At 43.3% G+C, this 16,206-nt stretch overlaps 1 protein-coding gene across 3 annotated transcripts in view; it reads right to left on the bottom strand.

Moving 5' to 3' along the window:
• The window catches only part of MSANTD2 (Myb/SANT DNA binding domain containing 2), a 42,168-nt gene that overhangs the window by 12,065 nt on the left and 13,897 nt on the right, over positions 1 to 16,206 (bottom strand). For 2 of the 3 annotated variants that reach the window (XM_019546930.1, XM_019546931.1), the window contains exons 2-3: positions 4,691 to 4,949; positions 2,410 to 2,470 (exon numbers count right to left, since the gene is read on the bottom strand). In XM_019546930.1, the coding sequence (XP_019402475.1) occupies positions 2,410 to 2,470; positions 4,691 to 4,949 (320 nt within the window). Of the gene's footprint in view, positions 1 to 2,409; positions 2,471 to 4,690; positions 4,950 to 5,556; positions 5,602 to 6,538; positions 6,576 to 16,206 lie in introns of those variants that run through there. The other variant, XM_019546932.1, reaches the window with a different exon arrangement.

The raw sequence follows: 16,206 nt of genomic DNA, 5'->3' as shown, positions 1-16,206 counted from the left end.
ACTGGGGTCAGATGACCCCGGCAAGGTGCTCATCTAACTTCCTTTTAAAAATCCCCAGGCTAGGAGCCTGCACCACTTCCCCTGGAAGCTGGTTCCAGGCCCTAGCCGCCCTGACTGTGAAGTAGCGCCTCCTAATATCTAATCAATGTTTTTGGCTGGAGTGCCAAAGCCACCCCAACCTCCACCCATGCCTCAATTTGGTGTGCCAGAGATGGGGGAGCTGCAAGGGCCCTGATCCTCATTGCTGGCAGTGGCTGCATGCATGTCTCTGGGTGGATGACAGGGGAGGGGTTGCACTGCCCCAGCCCCTTCCCTGCCATGCACTGCAAGCCACGCATGCACCCACTGCTGCCAAAGAGTTAGTGCCAGGGTTCCAGAGCCCAGTGCAGCTGTCTGCAGCCTCCCAGCTGCCTTTCATAGCTGGCTCAGGCTCTGGGCTGCTGTAACAGGCAGCTGGAAGGCTGCAAACAGCTGTGCCAGGCTTTGCAGCCCCAGCACTGGCTCCATGGCAGCAGCAGCTGCACACATGCCTCCGGGCAGTGTTATGCTGCCCCAGGCCCCTTCCTGGCTATGCACACAGAGGTAGGTGCATGCATAGCTGCTACAGCCACAGAACTGGTACTGGGGCTGCTGAGCTTCATGCAGCTGTTTGGAGCCTCCTGGTTGCAGCTGGAATGGCCTTGCGCGCCATGCTCTGGCACGTGTGCCCAGGGTTGCCAATCCCTGTCCTAGATACATATCTACACTAGGTAATCTGAGATGGTGCAATTAAAGCCTATGTCATCAAGTAAACCCAGAAAGAGAAAAGATTTCTCGCTTCACTTTTGCTTGCCTACAGCAATAGCAGGATTGTAGAGCTAACAGGTTTGTTTAATTTGGTCTACCAAGATAAAGATTAATATAGAAATAAAAGGTTCTTTGCTCCACAGGAAAGAACTCGTCTCCCATAAAGCTCAGGATTCACTGCATAGTTATAGGCTATTTTAATCTCTATCAAACGTGTAGTGCTTAAGGTACAACAGTATGGGAATCATTGCTGCACACTAAGAAGTGCGCAAGGGTTTAGAGACTTTGCCTGTGTATTCTGTAAAGGTACTTAACAAGATATGAAAGGTCTAAACTCACACAGAGCTATGCATTTATGCAGAATAAATCCTCCCAGGCTTTTATTAGCTGTTTAAGCATGACATTCAGGTTGATAAAATTAAACCCTATTTTTAAAGGAAAGCCCATAAGGCACTTCAAGTGTTCCAATATGAATTTTAACTTCATTAATTCCAGGAGGCAACAAAATATTTATTAATAGGAAAATATTTCCCTTCAGCTCAATTTTAACCTGCTAAAATAATATTGCTCCACCTTAAAAGTTCACTTTCAGATATGAACCAAGTTTGGATATTCCCAGTCCAAAAGGGGAAAAATTAGAAATGACTGAAACTGGAATCTGGACACTAGAACTGAAATCCTCATAATTACAGAAGCCAATGCTCCTCATGCCACAAGTATAGAGACACAAGTTATACTACTTATATGCATGTATACAATCTTTCCTGAAATAGAATTAAACTGTTGTTGGGCAGTAGGTCTTCCACCCCAACCCACACACACACACACACACACCCCCCCTCTAAGAAATTATTATAACTATTGTTGATAGCAAAGTATCTTCTCTTGTAAAATTCTATTATTCTTCAGATTTAACCAATTTAGAAAAGTAACAAGTCATCTTTAATGAGATGCAGAAAAAGTTACTGCTCACGACACAAAATCAGCTCACCTGTCCTTCACTATGGCATTTCAGGATTTGTTTTGCCTGTACAGACATTACTTACGTGTGTATGCTCACTTAAGAAAAGGAAAGGGGCATTTCCAGTTTTTCCCCACCCTCCTTTTACTTTTACTGTAGAGGTATTTTTCTAGTAGTTCTCAAATATGTTGATATCAATATCTGGATACTAATTTAAGCTACTCTAATTACAGTCAGAGAAAAAGATACCTTTATGATATTATTATTATTTACATTTTTTCCCCACTTGCCCAAAGGAACAAAGGGTCAGGCAGACAGAAAAAGAGATTGCAAAATAGACCCAAAAGTCTGGACCTGTCCCATGATACCTTTAGGGCTGCCCACACACATCCCTAATGTTTGTGATATGTATTTATAAACAGTTTAAACCATTGCACTCATGTAGCAAGTCCTGTTTAATTTGATTTGCTGTATAACAAAGCCAAAAGTTGTGAAGCTTTCCACATGTTTAGAGGTAACTGGAAAAATGTAGAGAGCAGATTCAACTGCATAAGTCTTGCACAATGCATTTATAATTATTATCAGAAGTTTCAAATATCTTCCTCCCGCGCAACATCCCTAGGGAAATGTTTTCCATGGCAAAACATTCATAAATTACTTACTGTGCATCTTCTGAAGATTCCTGCTTTATCTTTAATGTTCTTTTTGTGGCAGGCATTTCGTCTGAAAAGTAAAGTACCAACAGAAAATTATATTTTAAAAGTGTTCTCAAGGCTTTTGGTTTTGAAATGCAATAAAACTGTTCATATAGCAGGACTTTCCAAGGAAATCTGGAAATCACATGCATAAGAATGCCACAGCTTTTATATTAGCTACATCTTTGTAATTACATTTTTAAGCTACAACACTGCCCTAGCGAAGCATGTTCTACCTCTGGCCCATGGGGCTCCTCATGGGTCTGGAAATTTGGTGGAGGTATTAACTGCCATGGGTTTCCAGAGTCACAGCAATTAACACTTCCACCAGGCCCCTGCTTGCCCCATCATGCAGGGTTATTCCACAGCTGAATCACACCCATGGATTAACCCCACTTGCTGCTCCCACACAAGATCTGGCCTGCAGATCAATGCTGGCTGTGGGACTTGTCTGGTCCGCAGGGCTGAAAGGCTGAACGTCACTGAGCTTGGGGAACAGAATCTGCCCCTAGACATGCAAATTCCTTCAAGGATGAGATTAATTCCTGTTCTTAAATCGGAACCTGATTTAACTGCAAGCTACATTCTGAAAGAGACCATTCTGTTTTCAAGAGCACATTTGAAGTGCAAGGATCAGAAAAAATGCATATGCATTCCATTTGAATTTTATGTTCCAAGTACTTTTTTCATAACTGTATTCTGAACATAAAAAACACCCACTGTCACCTCCAATTCCCTATAAATGTAACTAATTTTATTGAGAGAAAATGGTGACAAAATCCAAGACCAGAATTTGAGTCATCAACATCTTTATCTGGGATTAGGGTTCTGCTTCTTCAGAAATAACCTTCCACTTTCCCCCCTACAATTATCCCTACACATGTAATTTTCTAATCGCCCTACTGCTCAATGAATCTATATCTCTCTATCTCTCTCTATATATCTCTATATATCTCTCTCTATATGTATAAATAAATTAAAAAATTACAAGGGCGTTTCAGAAATAAAAGCAATTTCAAAGTAACAATCATTTACTGAATCATAATTTCTCTACATAACCGTAAACAATGGGTACATTTGACAATACTGTTAGTGTCCCCTGCTATGTAGCTTCCTACTGTTGCACCTATAGCGCATAGGCAACCATTTTGCAACTGGTTTTTGAAACACTTGAAGTATTCAGTTAATATAAGGGGGGGGGGAGGGGCTACTACTTTCATATGAAATTACAATTATTCCACCACCGGTGCAACGTCAGAATGTACCCATCCCTTGAACACTGTTATTGGAAGATGCACATTCATGTCCTTTCCCCCCACCCCCAATTGTCCGACAAATAAAGATGGAAAACAAAGCAAGAGTTATGTCTTTATGTATCCATCCTTCTCAATATATCCTTAATTTTCAAAGAAATTCCATTTGGAAGTTAATCAACCTTGATAGCTATGAGCTTCCACTGGCAGCTTTTCTAAGGATAACTCAAAATGCAAATAAGCTTAAGAAAGCAGATCCTCCTGTAATCTTTTATCAGGGTTAGGCAACAGAATGGGAGGACATTTTTTGTAAAGGCAAAACGTGGTGATTGTCTTGGTATTCATTGTTTTAAGTCCTTACCTAAATTTATATTGATTCTTTTGACATAAGCCTAATTTTACTTTAACTACAAGTGTTTGCTTTGCTTTGTTGTTTTTAAAAAACAAAACAACACCGAGTGATCATGGGTATTGACAATACAAATCAATTATCCCACTTCCCTCCCCCAGTTGTCTTTTAAGCAGGACTGAAGTGGTCAAGTACCACACTAACACCTTGTGAGGAACAGCTCCAAATTTACATGCAAGTTTACACGTTTTAAATAAAACTCACCAAAATGCCAACAAATAAGGACACCTGAATGGGAAACAGAGATTTCTAACAAGTAAAGTCCAATAACAGAACCAGCAAGTGATCATTTCTGTACTCAAATTATAGTTACAGGAAGAAGGTGTTTTAAGACTTTTCAAGAGCCAGGGCTTACTTTTGAGGTTCAGCATATAAGCTGGACTCTAAACTTATACAACTGCACAATGTAAGAGACCAGGTTTTCCCCACTTCTGATTTACTGTCCCTGTTTGGGACCTCATATTGTAGGATCATTTAAAAGGTTTCTACCCAAAAAGGCAGAAGTAGCCGAAGAGGAAGTATGGTACTAAAGCAGCTCCCAGGACAATGCCAGAGAACACAAAAAGACTAATAATTGATTTCTTACCCAACTCCTGTTCTCCTGTTTGGTAGCAATGAAGATCCTGACTGTGGTTTCCCCAATCCTCCTGTGAATATTCCTCCATAGTGCTGCCATCAGATTCCAGCTCCTGGTACAAGCCACTGCTGTTAATGAGTACGGGCTGGCAGGGCTGAGAGTCCCATCCTCCCTGACCAAACACCTGTTCCAATTGTTCAAATGTGTAACTGCTTTTCCTTTTCCCAACACCATGTTCTTTCACTCGACTGTAACACCTGCGAAGGGTCTAAGACACAAAACCTTGTGTTACTCAGTTGGTACTAGCTTTCCAGAATGGCAGACATGCACTTGCAACTGTAATTATAGGAATGCTAGGCAATTTTTATTCTTACTTATGCTGATAATTTTTCTTTTTTACATGTACTCAGACACTATAATCCAGACATGAGGCTGCTAAATTAACCTATGTATGACAGGAGGTATCACAAATATCTGATGTTTCCAAGACACAGTGCTTTAACTTTAATATCTATTGTAGAGAACGATGGCACATAACCTCTACAGGTTCACCAGTTTCGAGTTATGAATTTTATTTTCTTCCCATTTGCAGAATTCACCCAAACCTGCTAAGTAATACAAGACAAAAATAATCCCAAATCCCCAGCCAGAGATACCAATCAGCAAGTAGAATGCACACCTACAAGAAGGAGAAAGTACAGCTGCTACTGTGCCCACAGTTTGGAGAAGGTGAGGGGGGGGAGAGGAGATAGATAGATAGAAAGAAGAGTCCCCAAAAGCAAAGATGGTCCACCTTCCTTATGCTGGGAAGAAGATATAAAAGTACAAAAAAAATGTATTCCTAAACTGTTTAGCTAGTAAAATATATTACTTACATATTTTTCATTGCTTACTAACTCACTCTGCCTCTTGAGAAGCTGCTGAAATTTAAAAGAGGTCAAATCAATAATGCTCCAAATTCCCAGACTCAAACATCAATCATCAAGTCAGAAAATACTAAGCTAGCCAGGTCTAAAACCATTACATTAGATTTCGGGTCAGATTCTGAGCTTCCAATGAAAAGAGCTTCTAATGATCACTAAGACAAGTCTGGGTTTATTTCCTATTCTAACATCTTTGTGGGTAGAAAGTGCAGTGTATTACCACATGTCACTGAAAAAGCTCATTAACTGAATACTCTCTTCTGCATTTCCTTCCTAACCTCTCAAGCAGGGAACAGCTGTTTTAAAAAAAGTTGTATTTATGTTTCTTAGTGTGTTTTTAATTTGAAGTACAGTTCTACTCTGAAAAGTGACTACATAGCAGGGTTCCAGGTTTATCGTGTCTCAATGGCTTCCACATGAGATGCACTCTGTTTACAAGAAAAAGAGGTTTTTAACTGCAAGTACTTCAGTCAACCTGGTATCTGGGGGTTGGGGGGGCAAGGGAGGAAACAAATCAGGCTCTGTTTTCTGCAACAGTCATCAAAGCTTGAAAGAGCCATTCACTAGGGGAAAAAGCTTGACCTTGGTTTCACCTTCCACAGATCCACTGATTTTTTTCAAAGCATCTTTAAAAACTTATCATTAAAAAAAAAGCTTTCCAGAGTGAGCTGATGTAGTATCACCATCTTCAGTCTCCAGACACCTCTAGTGCCTGTGCTGCTGCTCACATATTGGCCAAGCAGCAGTAGTAAAAAGTTAACACAATTCTCACCCTGATATTTAGAACCAGTAGAGGAGGAATGAAACTTAAGCATTTCCAGTTTATGTTGTTGCTGCTTAGGAAAACTAAAATAACCACAGGCTCAAGAGTTATTCAGGGGTGAACAGTCAAAAAAATGGAAGCTGGGGCAGAACAGAGAAGTAGAAACCTCACCTTCCCTTGATGAAGAGGAACAGTTGTTTCCACACGTAGAGACAGCTGGCTTCAAATAAGAGACTCCTCCTAGCCACAGCTACTACAAGAGCCCCATGCAGCATCCAGGGGTAGTATTCTAGCAGAAGTACCAGGAAAGATGGCAAAGAAGTTTAGATTCTCATCCTAACTATTCTTACTGGCCCCACTTCTCCCTTTGTCATTCATATCTACCTCTAGCTAGTGGGTAACATCCTCTCTAACAGGCACTGGGTGCCTTTTTCCAAATCCTAATCCCCTGTGCAATGACACTGCCTTACAAAGGATGTAACAGGTAGTGGAGGGCGGAACCATGCCCTGCTATGGATGCTTAAATCTGTTGATGAACCCAAGTCCTGTCAAACACCTTGGCTGGTGCTGCAGATCTCAATGTAATAACTGCATCAGTCAACAGGCCAAGCAGTAATACCTGAGCATATGCAGAACTGCAAGAAGGTGCAAGTTGCATGTCACTTTTCAGAGCAGAGGAGCACCTGAATATACTTTTCACCTATGCTGTTATTTTTCTGTTTGTTTGTTCAAGTTTCACAGAGCAATATATGCAAACTGCCGTGTCATTTCAAGGTGTTTCTGGGTTTTTTTAGAAATCCATGGATACTCAGATTTTGAACAGTTTTCCTGAATGAAAAATTGTTTTTGCCATGCTTCCCATATTTTCTTAGGTAATTGAGCAACAATATTATAGCCGGTTCAAAATTAGGGCTTCATTAGAAATTAACTACTTTTATTAGTTAACATTAACACTACAGCTAAACAAAGCATATCCAGCAAAGCTAACCCAAAAGTTTCACTCTCTTCCAATTGGGTCTCTTGAGAGACTTCAACATCTGCAAATACTCAACATTCAATTTTACAATTCAAAACAGTTCTTCCTTGCAATGAAGTAACCAAACTGCTTTTTTAAGACTTCAGAAGTGACAATCTTGCAACAATCATTTACTCTACTGAAACTTTAGACCTATTTTGAAGGTCTTAGGGGAAACAAAGTTTTAGTCAACAGAGACCAAAACATGAGACGAAGGGGGTAACACACTACTTTGAATGAATGGTGTACTGCTACTCAAAAGACCCTGGGCTTAATTTGTGGAAGCCATTTTCACATTCATTTTTGGGCTGCAGAGGTCTGAAATGTCAAGCATCCTACACACTCCACTGATTTCTGGAAGTCCCCTGACAACATCCCATATGCCAAAAGGAGGCTGGGGGAGAGAAACCTATATCCTGGGGAGCAGAAAAACTTTTTTTTTTTGTTTAAACAGATAGCCCTATCTGTCCCTGTAGGTCACAGAGCTCGTTTCTAAGCAGCATTACATAGAACATATTTCTTGCTGGTTTCACACCTGCCCACAACATTCAGCATGGCCACAATGAAGCTGATCAGTTGTCTCACTCAGCAGTTGTCTGCAAACCCCAGAACACAATTTTGCATCAACGTTTTCTATAGGCTTGCCTCATAACTCTTAGTACCTGATTTTTTTATATATCTTTTTTTACATAAAGACTTAAATTTACATTACAGGATGGTTCATGTACCTCTCTCTTACCCCAAATTTGGGACAGGCCTTTTCCAAAGACTTTTTCAAACCTGGCAGTTCTCTTGCCCCTCCCAAAGGGAAACTAGATTCCTACTCAAGGGTATTATTAATGTACTATATATTATGTAGTACTATATTTTATAATTAGAGGTGCATGGATATATTGGTTGTCTAATGCACTGGTGCCAATAAAAGGGAAAAATGACATTTTAGCCTGTTTTTTTGGGCTGTTGTAGCCAATAGTGTTTACCAATAATTATGTCTTCTGGCCAGGGCCTTGGACACCTGGGTTCCCTCTCTCCTGCAGTGCTGGGGCCCCTTGGGACATAGCAGGTTTCCCCTTGCAGGCAGGCAGCATTCTAGCCTGAAAGGGGTCCTGCTTGTGCTGGCGAGAGCAAGGCACATGGCCAGGAATACAGCTGATCAGCATGAAGAGCAGCTCCCCGCAGATAAGTCTACAGAGGGGAAGCAGTGCAGGGGAGGGGGGAAGATCTCCATCTGTAAGGGGCAGGGGCTGAGGGCACTGTCCAGGCAGGATGGTGCATGAGACCTGATGCCAGGGTAAAGTGGGATGGAGCCACAGGAGGCTCATCCAGGGGATGCAGAGGGATGGCTCCCTACCACTGAGCACACCCCGTCGGGGAGGCATAGGAGGGCATGTGACCCCCCCCCCCCATTTCTGCACAGGGTAGATGTTGGCCGCTCACTGTGGGCTGGGGGCTTTCCGCTCTGCTGCCTTTCCCTTGCTGGCTGTGCGCCTTCTGTTCACCCAGCAGAAGGGGGTGCAGCAAGCTATGCCTCCCACTGCTGGGCTGGCAGGTGGTGCGCAACCATGGCGGGGATCCCTGGGCAAAGGCAGCAGAGCAGAGAGCCCTGAGCCCTGAGCCCACAGCAAACAGCCCGCATCCACACTCATCCTGCTCCACTTAGAAGCATCCCCATGCTTAAAAATGGTGGCGGCAGCGCTTGAACTAAAGCCCATTCAACGAGCAAAAAAGAAAAGGTTTATGTCAGTACTTTAAAACGCCTTGCATTTTTAAATAAATTGGTTAGTGCATTGGCATCAGCTGATATGGTCAGTTAATAATTGGCTATCCGTATTAGCCAAGAAAATCTTTATTGGTGCACCCCTATTTGGTGCACTGCTCAGGAAGGACAGGCATGGGAGAAGAGGAGCAGGAGTTGCACTTTCTGTAAAAGAGCCATATGACCTGCTCAGAGCTCCAGTATGAAACTGGAGATAGGCCTGTGCCCGTTGCAAATCTCTGGGTTAGGGTCAGAGGGGAGAGCAACACGGGTGATGTTGTGTTAGGGCTCTGCTATACACCAGACCAGGAGGAAATGGTAGATGAGGCATTCTTCAAACAGCTAGTGAAAGTTTCCTGATCACAGGTTTTGTTCTCATGGGGGACTTCAATCACCCTGACATCTGCTGGAAGGGCAATACAGCAGTGCACAGGCAATCCAGGAATTTTTTGGAGAGTGTAGGGAATTTCCTGGTGCAAGTGCTGGACTGGCCAACTAAGGGCCATGCTCTTCTTGATCTGCTGCTCACAAACAGGGAAGAATTGGTGGGGAATGTAGAAGTGGATGTAGCAACTTGGGCAGCAGTCACCACAAGAGGTTTGAGTTCAGGATCCTGAGAAAACGGATGGAAAACAGCAGACTTAGCAAGGACCATGGGTTTCAGAAAAGCAGACTTCAATTCACTTATGGAACTCATGGGCAGGATCCCTTGGGAAGGCAGTCAGAGGAGTAGGGGAGTCCAGGAGAGCTGGCTGTACGCTAAAGAAGCCTTACTGAGAGTGCAGGAGGAACAAACCATCCCTATGTGCCCAGAGACTAGTAAGCATGGCAGAAGACAGGCTTGGCCTAGCAGGAAACTCTTTAGTAAGCTAACACACAAAAAAGAAGCTTGTAAGTAGAAACTTGGATAAACCACTAGGGAAGAGTATAAGAACATTGCTCCAGCACGCAGTTATGAATTAAGGAAGGCCAAAGTGCAATTGGAATTGCAGCTAGCAAGGGATGTGAAGGGCAACAAAAAGGGTTTTTTACAGGTATGTCAATAACAAGAGGAAGATCAGGGAAAGTGTGGGTCCCGTACTGAATAGGGGAGGCAAACTAATGACAGAGGATACAGAAAAGGCTGAAGTATTCAGTGCCTTTCTCACCTCAGCCTTCACAGACAAGGTCAGCTCCCAGACTACTGCGCTGGACAGTACAGTTTGGGGAGAAGGGTAATAGCCAACAGTGGTGAAAGAACAAGTCACGGATTATTTAGAAAAGCAGGACATATACAAGTCATGGAGCCAAATGGGAGGTACCCGAGGGTGCTGATGTGACTGCAGAGCTGCTGGCCCTCATCTTTGAAAACTCATGGTAAAATCAGGAGAGGTCCTGAATGATTGAAAACAGGAAAACAGTGTCCATATTTAAGAAAGGGAAAAAAGGAAGATTCAGGGAACTACAGATTGGTCATCCTCACCTCAGCCCCTGGAAAAAAATCATGAAGCAGATCCTCAGGGAATCCAATTCTAGGCACTTGGAGGAGAAAAAAGCTGATTAGGAACGGTCAACATGGAGTCACCAAGGGCAAGTCATGCCTGACCAACCCGACTGCCTTCTATGATGAGATGACTAGCCCTGTGGATGCAGGGAGACCAGTGGATGTGGTATACCTTGATTTTAGCAAGGCTTTTGATACAGTCTCCCACAACATTCCTGCAGGCAAGCTAAGGAAGCATGGGCTGAACGAATGGACTGTAAGGTGGAGAGAAAACCGGTTGGAGCATCAGGCTTAAAGCATAATAAGCAATGGCTCTATGTCTAGCTGGCAGCCAGTTCAACAAGGACAAGTGCAGTGCTTAGGGTGGAAGAATCCCATGCATCAGTACAGGCTGGGGAGCAGCTTTGCAGAAAAGGACCTGGGGGTTACAGTAGACGATAAGCCGAATATGACCCAGTGTGCCCTTGTTGCCAAGAAGGCTAACGGCATACTGAGCTGCATTGGTAAGAGTGCTGCCAGCAGGTTAAGGGAAGTGATTATTCCCCTCTGTTCAGCACCGGTGAGGCTACATCTGGAGTACTGTGTCCATTATTGGGTCTCCCACTACAGAAGAGATATGGACCAACTGAAGAGAGTCCAGCGGAAGGAAAGAAAAATTGTTCTGGGGGCTGGGGGACATGAGTTCTGAGGAGTGTCTGTGAAAATTGGTCTTATTTAGTTTAGAGAAGAGAAGACAGAGGGGATTTAATAGCAGCCTTCAATTACTTGAAGTGGGGTTCAAAAGAGGATGGAGCTAAACTGTTCTCAGTGATGGAAGATGACAGAACAAGGAACAACAGTCTCAAGCTGCAGCAAGGAAAGTTTAGGTTAGATTAGATATTAGGAAGTATCTTCTCTCTAGGAGGGCAGTAAAACACTGGAACAGGTTACCCAGAGTGATGGTGAACTCTCCATCCTTAGAGGTTTTTAAGACGTGACTAAACAAACTTTGGCTGTGATGCTATAGTTGGGGATGGTCCTGCTTTGAACAAGGGGTTGTACTGGATGACCTCCTGAGGTCCCTTCCAGTCCTAATTTTCTATTATTCTATTTAAAATATAAAATAAGTTAAAAATATATATTATCCTACTGATACATCTACACTATTGTAAGTTTTAAGACAAACCTCTTAATTAAAAATATATATTCAAACATTGCACAGGCTGTTAAGAACAGATAATATGTTTGTTCTTAAAAACTCTGACTACAGGTAGAAAGAGGCTATGTCCACCCAGTGCTTTAAATTTAAGCTGGACACAGAAATCCAGAACAGAGGATAGAGACCTAACCATATATTAAAAGTACTGCTTTTAACTGGATTTCCCAGTATCTCAACCTTGTGAGAACTGTGGTTATACAGCAGAATTAAATGAGATTCATTTGCAAGTCACATTTTAAGACGTGCTATAAATTTAGCCACGCTGAAACCAGATCACCTAACTGTGGCTGTGGAGTGCAATGTCATCAGGTAGTTTTGTCCACTAATCCTACAATTAATCCCAGCTCAATGGCACACAACTTTTGAACTGTAAATATCAAAGTAAAAATCTATAAAAATGGATGTTTTTGCCCACAGGGATCATATTCTCACTGCTGACGTATTCTGAAATGGCATGCCAACTGATTTGATCTAGTTATAAACAATGTAATCTAGTAAAACAGTTCCATTGAGACTAAATGAGCAGTCTTTCAAGGAACTTTCTTTTACCATTCCTTTTCATTGGAGCAACAGCTTCTACACCTTAAAAAAAATGTTAGCCAGTAAGGAAACCTTATTTCCCTTCCTTTCCAAGCAAAGTCAACACGGAGCTGGGCCCAGTGTATCCCTTCATGGGACCAGGTAATGGTTTCACCAGTGGCTGACTGTAAGTGGTCCCTGATCTTTGATTCAAGGTATACTGTAGCCAAGCTGGAAGTTAAGAACTGAGTGCAGGGAGCTCTGAAGTTCTTTGGCCTGCTAGATGTTCCCACTAAATGATCATGATGAGCCCTTCCAGCCTTTAAAAAAAGCAAACAAAAACAAAACAACAAACTCCCAAATACACAGTACTCCTGATGTCAGAATGGGTCCCAGTCTCACAGTGTTAAATCTGGTTTTAGATGACTCCAAGGTTCAGACTTGCTGATTACTGAAAAAGGTATTTGTGTCCTTAGACACTGAATGGAAAGATGTTTGTCCAAATCTCTCTCCTACTCAAGCAGTTTTCAATATCTTTTCTTGTACCATGATGATATTTAAGAGTTGCAAAGAAACAAACAAAACTATTCCAAAACTGGAAGAGTTGGGATGAAGCTTGGAGTGGTTGCTAGAGCAATTTTCCCTTGATAAACAGTACAACAGCAGCCCACTAGTAATAAAGCTTCATGTTTGTAAGTCTTTGCTGGGGCTATAAGAAAAAGTAACAGAGAAGCCTGAAAGAATTTGGATTTTGAGGCTCCTTAACTGGAAGCACTCTCAGTAACAAATACCCAGAGGAATTTTTGTGTGGCAAGGAAGACCAAAGCATGAAGAATTAGCAGCACCCAGCATACTTCTTCAGGGAAGTCACCAAAATGTATAAGGAGCAATAGTAAAACAAGATGAAGCACATCCTGCACAACAGAAGTTGCTAAAGTAACTGTAACAATAGCTTTTAAAATTGTTCATAGGAAACCACATTCTTGTAAGTTCTGTAATCAATGAACTCCAAGCTTCTACCACACAGTACCTGTTGGGACAAGGTCCTCTTTCTATCTGCCCTAGTTTCATATGGTGCTAGTGGGGGAAGTGGCCTCCATCACCTTTCAAGTTCCATAATTAATTGACAATTCACTTTGACCCCATTCTGAGTATGGAAGATGGGTACGGACAACGGATACAAACAGAAATTCATTCTAGACGCCTACATTTCTATGGCTGGGTAATTGTTAACCCTTTGAGAACCAACTGTAAAGCTTGTACTCTAAGGAGATCAGCAAGGAGTTGTCATTCTGCTACAAACATGAAGATGTTAAAGAATACCTTGAACTGGGCATAAGATAAGGAAACCAAGACAAAGCAATAAAGGTGGGCCAAGGATCACAGTTCCACATACTGGCCCTGCATAGTTTCACCACAAAGATGTAAATGACCTCATTGAGATGGGACTAGAGTTCCCTTTAGATAGTAATACAGGGTGAAGATACAACCACGCTATCCAGTAATACAGCATAAGGGATATCAGCTAGTCAAGCCTGAAATATAAGATCATTTAAATAAGATTAAGTAGACTGTGGAACAACTTACCAGAGGTTGCAACAGATTCTCTCCCACAATGAATTTTAAACTGTTATTGTTATTTTTGTTTTTGTTTTTTTATTGCCAGATATAGTGTAGTTCAAACAAGAATGGACATTTATACTAGAGGTTAAACTAGACCACAACATCCCATCTGACCATACGATCTTAGGTGAAAGAATGTTTAGCTCTCCAGACCGATAAAGGGGAAATGAAGAGTGCTGTTCCTACAAAAGCAAAGAGAAGGGTATGTAAAAGAGCCCGAAGTTTCATCTGCCTGTGTTCTGAGATCTGAACATTATACAGTCAAGACCAGAGGTGGGCAAAATGCGGCCTAGGAGCCAGATGCAGTCTGCCAGGCCATTCTATCTGGCCAATGGGGCCCCTAAAAACATTTAGAAAATTAATATTTATCTGCCCTGGACTGCCTGTCACGCGGCCCTCAACAGCTTGCCAAAACTCAGTCCGTGGCCCTCCGCCCCTGGTCAAGAGGAATGCAGAAAGCCAATCTAACTCTCCGACATGATGGGCTTTCCCTTTCCTTTGTTGATCTAAAATGATTTGAGTCATGGCCAGACCCATGTAAGAAAGCCATACAGTTGCTCATTAGTAAGGCTCACCTGCAGGGGCTGAAGAGCATGTTTTACAGCCCAGAAGAACTGCCCAGCAAGATGTTTATACCAACTGGTATGAGAGAGGCTGGACCATAAAACTATTCACATCTTCTTCAGTGGCTGGACTGATGTTATTGTGCCCCTCAGAGGGGAAGCAACAAATAATCTACAACTCAACACATGGACATTTTGAATACTGGACACTTCAAACTTAGTCTTCGCTAACTCCTCAGGTCTAAGGGACCAGATGCATGGAAGCAAAACTGGAAACAGCAAAACAGCAGTTAGAAAGATCTCCTCTAAGGAGAGGCAAAGATTCCTCAGGATGGTATCTGTTACTGGACCAGCTAGGCAGCTGGGATCAAGTTAGACAAGTTTTTAAATGCAATACATTCTTCCTGATGACTCTGACAGGGAGTCAGGCACAGCATAATTTGTAGCCCATCAGAACTACACCACCACTCTTACACACCTTGGAGGCTGAAAACCTACGGAAAACACTGCTTAGACCAGAAGTCCCTAGGGGTGTACTGATAGAGATTTTTGGGGCCAATACCGAGAACTGATTTTTAAGGAGGCATATCGACTGATACTGATTTCCAATACCAGCTCGGCAGCTTAGACAGCTGCATGCAGCTGGTAGGTCTGGTGCGGTGAAAGGGGAGGGAAGGGTTGTGCGGAGGAGGGCACAGATAAGGCCTCCACGGTGAGAGAAGAGCGGGGCTGGGGCTGCCTCGCTGGGGTGGGGCAGGCATGGGACAGAGCTGCGGCTTGTCCAGGGGGGCGCAGCTCCCACTGCTGTGCGCCACTTGCTGTGCGCTGGGAGTCACAGCTCCACCCTGCGCTTGCACTGCTCTACCCCAGCTGGGCAACACCTCCCCTGCCCCACTCCTCTACTGCAGGGGCCTGTGAGCTGCACTGTGGCTGTGTGCATGCACGGGCATTTAAATCGGCCAAATTATCACCCATATCAGGCCAATTTCCGATACAGACAATTTTCTTTATATCACTGCCAATCTGATATCAGATCGATGTATCGGTGCACCTTTACCACTATTCATAGCTCACAGGACGTTACTCTCAACCACAAAAAATAATAAAAAAAGGGATGTGGAGGAGATCATCAGCAGGCAGAGCAATTTATAACATAGCTCTCAGCCCATTTTTTGCTCAAAATTGTTGCCCAGGGTCCAGCACAAGTTGGAGACTGCTGGCCTACTCAGTTCCATAAATCTAAATCAGACTTGTCCAACATACGGCCTGTGGGCTGCCATGCGGCCCACCAAGGCATTTTCTGTGGCCCGCAGTGCTGCGATGGGAAATGAAAACAAACACCGTTTACTTTTGTTCCCACCCCTTGACCCTCTCCCAACCTCTCAGCAGCTTCCTAACGGCTGCTGAAGGGCTGGGGAAGGGACAAGGTTCCCACACGCACTGCATCAGCTTGACGTTCCTGATGTAGTGCGTGTGGGAAGGGGAGTAGCCATGTGCCTCTTGGGACAGGATGAGCCCGGCCAGAACGGCAGGGGCTCAACTGCACTTCCCCCTACCTGCGACAGTCAGTCCTGAGCAGCACATGGCTCCGCTGCTGCCTCTGCTGGCTGGTGCCGACCCGGGTGGGTCTGTCCCATCCAGAGCAGCACACAGCTGAAGTCAGCTTCCCACGTGCTGCTGGG

Source organism: Crocodylus porosus, unplaced genomic scaffold (genome assembly GCF_001723895.1).
Source record: "Crocodylus porosus isolate Cpor-Errol unplaced genomic scaffold, CroPor_comp1, whole genome shotgun sequence".
NCBI classification, from domain to species: Eukaryota; Metazoa; Chordata; order Crocodylia; family Crocodylidae; genus Crocodylus; species Crocodylus porosus.
The sequence above is the reverse complement of the archived record's forward strand: the minus strand, read 5'-3'. Positions and strand labels throughout refer to the sequence as shown.